Raw genomic sequence first — 10,640 nt, 5'->3', positions numbered from 1 at the left:
AACTTTACGCCCTAGTCATGTATAAAACATGTGCATTCAAACATCCATATGGATCTTTATATCATAAATCGTTTTCTCCTTATCGTTAATGATCTAAATCATGTGTTTTTTCATGTTGTTTCACTTAGAAGTACGAGGGCATGATAACTATAATTGAGCTTCACTTGTGACGAAAAGGTTCATGCGTATACTAAAGTGTAATCACTAACACATGTTGTGTATTCATCAAGGAATACAATATGATAGTAATGTTCATTTACGTACAATGCTGCCATCACATGAAATTTATGTCACGTATCATATTAGTGCACATAGCTATTCAATGAGAGCATTCACAATAGAAACATCATATATTCCCCTAAACTCAAAGTTTAAGGGACTAGAAAATAACTTCTAATTTAATTCTCCGGCATCAAATCCATTCTTTTTAGAGTCATAATTGTGAAAGTAGGTTTATAAGGCCGAGTACTTACTACAAGGTATGTTGCGGAGACGAATTTCTTTAACTCCGCCTAGTTAATAAGAATCGATCAAATGTGGTCAAGCTCAGCCAGAATCATATCTAGTCGGTGAACTTGGGTCGATTTTGACTTAAAACAATAAAACACAATTCGTATTTATATAATACTGAAGAACAAATATCATTTTTTTAATTAATGATTAGCAATTTTTATAATAATTTATTATTTAAAAATGGATTTTTCTTATTTATATTGATATTCACTTATTTGTTATAAATATTACTAAACTTATGATATTTGACATATATATAATATCTAAAAATTAATTTTCTTTATATTTACTATGTCCGAGAACTCGCCGAGTACACCCAATCCCCAGTCAACTATCAAAGATTCGCCTAGCGACTTTTACAAACTTGTCATAAATAGGGTGATTGGGACGTTAAAAGATGCGAATTTGGGCTAAAAATACTTGGTATTATTTTCGGGCCTCTTCAATCTCATATTGGGCTATCAGCTAGCTAGGGCCTAGAATGTTATCTATTGTTGGACTAAATCGATTATCCAGAATAGAGCAACAATCTAGCTTTCCTATAAAACGTAAGAAAATTTTATTTATAATAATATAATGGTCTTTTCTAACGGTTTTCTACTCTCATAACGTGAGGGATCCAAATACTAGTTATAATAAAAAAACACAAAATTGTAATCGTTATGCATTTCATTTGATTACTTGGTTTTTGTCTCACGAGCGTGACCAGAATCATGACATCTCCCGCTCAATCAATGACTTTCCAATGAATGTAGGGTGATATGACACACTCATAGCTTACAATCACGAACTGAAGCACGTGATCTAAGGTTATTTGTAGCGGGGCAACACACTTGCCAAACAAAGGTGGGTGATTGACTTATGTGTTGTTTGTTTTTAAAGACAAAAACTGTCTGCAATCTGATTTCATCTGATTTCATGTCTGCAACTGAAGATGTGGTATGAAGGTCTGCAATTTGGAAATATAATACTGTTGTTTTATAAACTGGGTATCGTCTGCATAAGTTGAAAATTAGTTACCTATCATACATATCACAGTAGATAGAAGTCATTTAACATCTGTAGACTAGTAAAATAGTTGGTGGTGGACGGTGGGTGGTGGTGGTGATGCACGGTGATGGTGATGGGTGGTGGACGGTGTTGGTGGCGGATGGTAGGTGGTGGCGGACGGTGGGTGGTGGTAGTGGACGATGGTTGTGGCCGACGGGTGGGTGGTGGTCATGGACAGTGTTGGTGGGTGGTGGACGGTGTTGGTGGTGGATGGCAGGTGGTGGTGGTGATGGACGGTGGTGGTGGTGGTGATGGCGGTGGACGGTGGTGGTAGTGGACGGTAGATGGTGGTGGTGGTGGTGGACGGTGGGTGGTGGTGGTAGACGGTGGTGGTGGGTGGTAGTGGACGGTGGTGGTGTGACGGTGATGGTGGCGGACGATGGGTGATGGTGGTGGTGGCGAACGGTGGGTGGTGGTGGTGGCTGTGCACGATGGGTGGTGGTGGTGTTGGACATTGGGTGTTGGTAGGATGTTAAGAAGTGTGAAGATGTGTGAAGAAGTTAAACAATAGCTTTTTTTTTAAGACCATAAAAGCAGTTGGAGATCTTATTTAAAAAAAAACAAACAATCTTCAGAAGCTTATGTCTGTGCGCCCGCAGACATAAGCCTCCTGCAGATGTTTTAAGCAAAAACAAACACCACCTTAGGTATTAAATACGCACATATGTCTAACGCATGTTGCCACACTCACAAAAGAGTCCTTCACGCCCCATGATACCCTCTTAAAAGTGGTGTCTAACGCCCAAACTTCCAATTGGTCAAGTCGATCGTCAATTGGAGCATTGTCTTTAGCAATGTTGTAATTTACAAGGCCGAGTACTCCCCGAGTACTCGCTACAAGGTACGTCGCCGAGGAGAGTTTCTTTAACCCCGCCTAGTTACTAAGAATCGATCAAAGATGGTCAACCTTAGCCAGAATTACGTTTAGTTGGTAGACTTGAGCTGATTTTGACTTAAAAAATAAAACATAATTCTTATTTCTATAATATTATAGAACAAATATCATTTTTTAATTAATGATTAGTAATTCTTAGAATAATTTATTGTGTATTTCTTCTATTTATATTGATATTTACATATTTTGTTATAAATATTAGTAAAATAATGATATTTGACATATATATAATATTAAAAAAATTAATTTTTTTATATTTACCATGTCCGAGTACTCTCCGAGTACTCCGAGTACACCCAACTCCCCAGTCGACCGCTTAGGGTCCGCCTAACGACTTTTGCAACCTTGGTTTCTAAATAAGTTTTAAATCAATTGACTCGTATTCTTCTTCCGATCAAAACCCATAAAACATTATTTTGAAATTCGGATAAAACTAAACAAAATAGAGGCCCAATGAAAAAAAAAGTGTAAAAGGTGATATTTGTGACACAAATATTATTAGGTGAGATTATTATTGGATAACTGCAAAAATCTGAATTATCAAAATCCAATTTTACTTCAAAATAACACTCACGTGTATGCGTTTCATCCATTTTATTACTTTTTTCTTTTGTTTCTTTTTTTTTTGCCCTCACGAGCGTGCCCAGGGTCACGTATTAACGGCTCACGCTCACTTAAAGACGTTTCAGTAAGTGTATGGATAACATGAGTTACATGACACATGGATGTCTTACGACCACAAACCATAACATATTAACACATGATTTAAGAAGATACGTCTTAAATAAATAAACTATTGCCAATTTTATTTTTTTAACCAGAACACTAGTCGTGAGAATCTGGTCTAGTGGTAAGATGTCTGCTTTAATCCCGGTTCAAACCCGACAGAGGAGAGAGTTAACGGATTCCATTAGAAAAGTACGGTCTCACAGAGGTCGAATAGTCGACCCTAAACATGACCTTAAAAGATAAATTTACACGTGAAATACTCGGCCTTTCAAAAATCAAAAAACTAATACGCGTAGTAAATTTACACGTGAGATACTAACAGACTTTGAAAGTCAAGAAATCCGTTCTCCTCCATCTGGAACCATCTACCTTGCTTACGTCAGCATCTACGCACACACATTGAAAGTTTGTTACCCATCCACAAGCTACAAATAATAACATCATCTTCCATCAAACACATATTATTCAAATAATAATAATAATAATCTCGTGAATTTAGCTCCCAACGAATCTCCCTACAATCCGCACAATTATTCAATCCACACTGATTCTGATTGATTGATAATAATAATAATAAAGGTAATAATCATCATCTGTCTCAATTGTTGAATCTAACCTCCAGTTTCATTTTACCTGTTCTAATAGTTAGTTATGTTATGCCCTAATTCATCATGTTCAGCCCTAATTATCATGTTAATAATAATTGCTCTAATCTGATTGATGCTTTTACGATGATCGGAACCTCAATTTTAGCGTTGATCGATATTATTACATGCTTCATCCCTATCGGATTATTGTGATTTATGAGTTAGAATCGGTTATTATTTCGGTTTTTTCTGCTAAGTTATGGTTAGACGCTGTTGAATTCGTGAATTTTCGTGTTAGTTGTTTAATTTGTTGTTGAACTTCATAAATATGCTGATGAGTGCTCTAGTTATCGTGTGAATTGATCATTTTATGATTATCGGAGCCTCGGTTTTGTTCGTTGAAGTCGAATCTAGGATTTGGAGGCTGCATGCTTCCTCCCTATCGGATTGTTATTAATTAAGATATATCTGTGTATCGTTTGTAACTAATTCAGTTAGAATTGGTTATTATTATTATGGAGGATACATGCCATTGAATTCGTTCATTTTCGTGTTAGTTGTTTAATTTGTTGTTGAGCTTCATAATTATGCTGATGAGTGCTCTAGTTATCGTGTGAATTGATCATTTTATGATCACCGGAGGCTCGATCTTGTTTGTTGAACGATTTTGTGTAGCTGAAATCGAATCTAGGATTTGGAGGCTACATGCTTCCTCCCTATCGGATTGTTATTAGTGTTTCGTTTGTAACTAATTAAGTTAGAATCGTTTGTAATTTTGAGTTTTTTTCTATATATTTGGTTAGTTGCTGTTGAGTTTGTTAATTTTCGTGTTTGCTGTTGGAATTGTTACGGAACTTCATAATTATGTTGATGATTACTCTAGTTATTGTGTGATTTGATGCTTTTATGATGATCGGAACCTCGATTTTGTTTGTTGAATGATTTATATGCAATTGAGGTCGAATCTAGGGTTTGCAGGCCTCTTTTTATTCGGATTCGTTTAACATGATCTTATTTGTAGTTAGTAGCAGTTATTTTATCACGTTAGCCGTTTAAAATGTTAGGAACTTGTTAATTATGCCGATGATTGCTCTAGTTATTGTGTGAGTTGATGATTTTATGATGATCGGAGCCTAAATGCTATCGTTGATCGATATTTTTTAAGTTTTGCCTCTAGGAATTCGATTAACGTGCTTCCTCCGTTTGAATTATTATGAATTATGATACCTGTGTATTGTTTGTAACTAATTCAGTTAGAATCGTTTGGCATTTTGATTTTTTTTTTTTTGCAAATTTATGGTTAGATGCGGTTGAGTTCGTTAATTTTCGTGTTTGCCTTTTGACTGGTTATTGGTCTTCATAATTTTGTTGCTGATTGTTCTAGTTATTGTGTGGTTTGATGATTTTGTGATCATTGGAACCTTAATTTTGTTCGTTGATCGATATATGGAATTGAAATTGAGACTAGGATTTGCAAGCTTCTTTTTATTGAATTCGTTCAACATGATCTAATTTGTAGTTAGTGGCAGTGTTAGATGTCACATATTGATTTCTAATTGTCTATTTCGTGATTGATGCATAGAAAATTGAAGAAACTTTTCCTGTTAGTAAACTGGAAATGCATAGAAAATTGAATAAAATTTAGGCTCTTCAAGTTTTGGGGATCAATATTGACTTCCAATTGTGCATTTCATGTTTGATGTATTGGATATAATGAACTTGGCCTGCTAGTAATCTGGAAGTGCACCGAAGATGAATAAAATTTAAGGTTTTGTAAGGTTTGGGGATAAATATTGAATTCCAGTTGTTTATTTCATGTTTGATTTATGGGATTTAATGAACTTGGCCAGTTGGCCTGTTAGTAATCTCAAAATGCGTTTAAAATTGAATATAATTTAGGGCTCTTCAAGTTTTGGGGATAAATATTGAATTCCAGTTGTCTATTCATGTTTGATGTATTGGATTTAATGAACTTGGCCTGTTAGTTACCTGGAAATGCGTTGAAAAAAATTTATGGCTCTTCAAGTTTTGGGGATATATATTTAGTAACCTGGTTGTGCATATAAAGTTGGATAAGATTTAGGGTTCTTCAAGTTTTTGGGGATAATAATTAATAATAGCTACGTAGTTCTTGCAGAAGTTAGAATGGAACAGGTAAGAAACACTCAAGAAATATCAGTTACATGGAGGGGGAAGAAGTATGTTTTGACCATGAATTTAAGTTCGACACTTGAAGAATTAGGGCAGGAATTACAGAAACTGACTGCAGTGAAATCAGATACATTGAAACTCATTGTTCAATCCAAGAAATCATCAAAATTATTGTCTCCTTTCTCTGATGAACACTCTCGTTTAACATTGCAAGAAACATCCATTGTAGAGGTACCAATATTCTATCTTAATATTGTAAATAGTAGAAGATAATTGCATAGTTCGTGCTTAATGTTTAATAATTGGTTGATTACTTTGTACCCTTAGGGGAAACCTATACGAATGATGGGAGTGCCAAAAGAAGAGATTGATCAGGTTTTAAAAAATGAAAAGATGGACATGAGAATAATTGGATTTGATGAAGAGGAAAAGCGTAATAGACAACGAATTTCAAATGGATTTGATGCTCCATTAAAGCTTCCTCAAGGGAATTATGTTTTTGGTGATTTTAAAACGCTTGAGCTTCCCGGGATTGAGGTATTACAATTTATTGATTATTTTTGTGGTATACGGAGGTTATACATAGTTATTGTGAAAAAATGACATGATTATATTTTCTTTACAGTTAAATCCTCCGCCTTCAGAGGCACTCAGACTTATGCATACACTTGCTGCCGATCGAGGAATTGTTGCTATCATGAATAAGGTATTGCTAGTGTTAGAACTTTTTAATAAAACTGCTTTTATCAATATTATAATCATATCATGTAATTGTGTTCTTCGTTGTGTATGTAAAGCATAAATGGCGTGTGGGAATCATGACTGAAATGGCTCCCGAGGGTTATGTTGGTGTTAGTCCCGTGTGCATCCTTGGTTTCAACAAGGTACCTTTTTTGGTTTCCGTTGTTTTCTTTTCATAAAATTTTAAATTTTCAAATTTTTGGTACAGAATCATGGCGAGGAGATATCTTTGCGTCTTCGAACCGATGATCTCAAGGGTTTTAGAAAATATCAGAGCATTAAAAAGACTCTTCTACATGAACTTGTAAGCTTTTATATCATTACGAATACAAAAATTATGCATAAATGGGTCAAATTATTATATCTGGAAACTTAAGTTATGTATTTTTCACACATTTGTTTTTATTTCTTCAGGCCCATATGGTTTATTCCGAGCATGATGCAAAGTTCTATGCTTTAGATAGTCAGGTAATACTAGCATGCCAATTTTCTTTTTTTTCAACAAAACTATTAATCAACACTCATTTTGTAACTGACCCATATTGTAATCTGGGCAGCTTAACAAGGAGGCTGAAGCTCTAGACTGGACTAGATCCGGCGGGCACTCGTTAAGCGGGTCCCATAGGACTCAACAACACGAACCCGAGTTTCATGTTTCTGATACTAGTACTTATGGTAGCAACTTGTCTCATAAACTTGGGGGAAACCGTTTATCTAACTCATTAGCTAATGCTCGAGCGTCTTCGGTTGCTGCGGCTTACCAACGTTTATTAATCGCCTCGAATAATCCATCAACGAAACCCGAATCAGAAAATGAACCCGACCCTGATGATTCTATGGATTTGATCATGAATAAGCCTGATGCTATGGATATCAGTGAAAAACAAACTTATGAACCCGATCCAGATGACCATGAAGCGGTTAACAACAGAAACAAACCTGACCCGGATGACCATGAAGCGGTGAACAAAAACGAACCCGACCCGGATGATTCTATGGATCTGGCAATGAAACAAACTTATGAACCCGACCCCGATGATCATGTAGCAGTTAACAACAGGAACGAACCCGGCCCGGATGATTCTAAGGATTTGGCAATGAATAAGCTTGATGCGATGGATATCGGTGAGAAACAAACTTCTGAACCCGATCTGGATGATCATGAATCGGTTAACAACAAAAATGAGCCAGACCCGGATGATAATATTGGCAATGAAGCTATGGAATCTGAAGAAATGAATGAGCCAGATCCCGATGTTGGTATTCTACATGATGAAGAGCTACAAAGAATTCAAGATCCTGTTGTGATCGCTTGTAATCGTTTGAAAAAGTCGATTGAAACACTGCAATCTGAAGTTAGTCCTGCTGAAGCTGCATTGGTTTTTCAGACTCTTGTTAAGATCGTCAAGAATGTTATCGAACACCCTGATGAAACGAAGTTCAAGAAACTGCGCAAGGTATGTGAATAATGAATAACAACAACAACAACAACAACAACAATAATAAAACTATATTTATGAAGAATAAAGATTCATATTTGTAAATTCTGATTAATAATAATAATAATAATAAAAAAGCGTGCTAATTGTGCGAATCAAGTAGTTGTATATATAAAGTAACACTACTTGATTAGCACAGTTAGCAAGTTAATTTAATTTCTATTTGATCAATACTCAATATTATTATTATTATTATTATTATTATTATTATTATTATAATTACCGTGCTAATTGTGTGAATCAAGTAATGTAATTATGTAAGTTTCTACGTCAACTTTCTCCTAATAATAATTATTATTATTATAATTACCGTGCTAATTGTGCGAATCAAGTAATGTAATTATGTAAGTTTCTACGTCAACTTTCTCCTAATAATAGTAAGGAAAATTGGATTTTAATAATCCAAATTATTGACCATTGGCCAATAATAATCCCAACTAACAATCTAACCAATAACAATCCCAACTTTCAGTTTCATTACCAATAACAATCTCGATCTAATAAATTGTTAACTCCGTTAGTTATGATCGTTAAGTTTGTGTTAAAGGACTGAAATACCCTTACACATTCCAGTCACCATCCCTGCCCACTGTTATCTTCACCATCTCCGGCAACACACAAGTTCATCGGCCCCCAATTCCAGCCGAACCACCATCATCCACACCGGAAAACCAAATCCGGCAACACACCAGTTCGCCGGGGCCCATTTCCGGTCGCACCACCATCATTCACACCAGAAACCAAAACCGTCACTGGGTACAGGTGGAACGCTAACGACACCTACAACATCCTTCAGATCAGGCTGTGACAATTACGTCGGAAAGATACAGATCTGGTCTTGACAACCATTACCATTTCAGCCGAATGAACCGACAAAAACAGTAGCCATCGATCTGGTCGTTAATAGCCACCGTAGACATCATGTCGTCGCTTATCTAATATTCAAAAACCACGGCCACCACCCTGTAACCACCGCAAAACCACCACCGATGACCAATCAGAATTCCTTCACCGGAAAATCGTGGTGGTGATGGACGAGACGATGGTGGTCGACCGGAAATGGGTAGTAGCAGACTGAGATGATGACGTAGAAGGTTGCTGACAGTGGCGGGCCGGAGATGGTGAAGGCAATGGTGGCTGGCCGGAGATGATGACCGGAACGGTGTGTTTAAATTTTATTTTTTTATTATTTATTGTTAGTGAAGGGTATTTCGGTCATTTAATATAAATTTAACGACCATAATTAAAGGAGTTAGTAGTTTATTAGACTGAGATTGTTGTTAGTAACAACACTAAAAGTTGGGACTGCCACAAGTTAAATTGTTAGTTGGGATTATTATTGGCCAATGGCCAATAGTTTGGATTATTAAAATCCAATTTTCCTAATAATAATATATCAAAAACTTAATAAAAAAAGTCATAAATAAATATTATTATATGAAACAATTGAATTTACGTATTACATATACTAATTTTTTATTTGTCTTATATTTTTCACCTGTGTGAAGCGCGGGCTCTAACCTAGTTATATATACAGGTAGTGTAATTATGTAAGTTTCTGCGTTAACTTTCCCCTAATAATAATAATGATAATAGTAATTTTATAAAAACTGTAGTTATAAATTATTAAAGATTCATATTTCTGAATTCTAATTGATCATCTTTTAATTGGTTCATCTGCAGGCTAACCCTGTGATTCAGAAGAACATTGCAAGTTACAACGGTTAGCATCTTTCTTTCTTCATCTATGATTACGGTTTGATGATCCGATGCAGATTTATATGAGTTTGATTTGTGTCGTTGCAGGTGCGATGGAGATACTGTTCTTGATCGGTTTTTGTGAAGATGTTGTTCAAGATGAGATCGGAAGAGCCGAAGCTTATTTGGTGTTGAAGAGAAATGATCCTGGTTTATTGTGGCTGGCTAAATCCTCTTTGGAAACATGCATTACTTTCTAAACTGGATATTGATTTTGTTGCATATGTATGTTTCAACTGTAAAGTGGTATTGGAGTGTGTTCGAATGTAGTGAATGAATTGAGACTGTAAACAAACATTGTTTGTGTATATGTTATTATTCTGTTCAAATCTCAATAAAATACAAATGAACCCATGTTTGTGCATATTGTTCTTGGCTGTTTGATTGAATGTGGGCTACTAGTCTATTACTGATTAAGTTTATATTTATGAAAAAATCAAAGTATATAAATGGAAATGCTAAGATTAACATATCAATTCAATGATTATAACAATTAACACACCAAAGCCTAATCCTAACCTAGAGTAATAGAAGACATTAAAATATAATGGTTGAATGATTATAATTAATAAATTGAAATATCATTTTAACTAAACTAATTGTAATGTGATTAAAAATATGTTCATTTTATGGCATTAATATTTATGTAGTTATACATACCAAAAAAAAAACAGGGACAATTACATATTTCCCCCTCTAAAACTTTTTAAATGCTTA

General features: G+C 35.2%; 1 protein-coding gene across 1 annotated transcript; it reads left to right on the top strand.

Annotated features, from left to right (window-relative positions):
* Positions 1-5,891: 5,891 nt before the first annotated feature.
* Positions 5,892-10,200, top strand: LOC143609473 (uncharacterized). The gene is made up of 9 exons (XM_077084222.1): positions 5,892-6,156; positions 6,253-6,462; positions 6,551-6,631; positions 6,723-6,809; positions 6,875-6,970; positions 7,081-7,134; positions 7,224-8,123; positions 9,849-9,888; positions 9,972-10,200. Exons 1-9 carry the CDS (start codon positions 5,920-5,922, stop codon positions 10,121-10,123), a joined length of 1,857 nt encoding a protein of 618 aa, XP_076940337.1. The 5' UTR covers positions 5,892-5,919; the 3' UTR covers positions 10,124-10,200.
* The last annotated feature ends 440 nt before the right edge of the window (positions 10,201-10,640 follow it).

This window comes from Bidens hawaiensis, unplaced genomic scaffold (assembly GCF_021521415.1).
Source record: "Bidens hawaiensis isolate Kalapana, Puna unplaced genomic scaffold, B.hawaiensis_p1.1 tig00419659_1, whole genome shotgun sequence".
Lineage (NCBI taxonomy): Eukaryota > Viridiplantae > Streptophyta > Magnoliopsida > Asterales > Asteraceae > Bidens > Bidens hawaiensis.
This window is presented reverse-complemented; position numbering and strand designations above follow the sequence as displayed.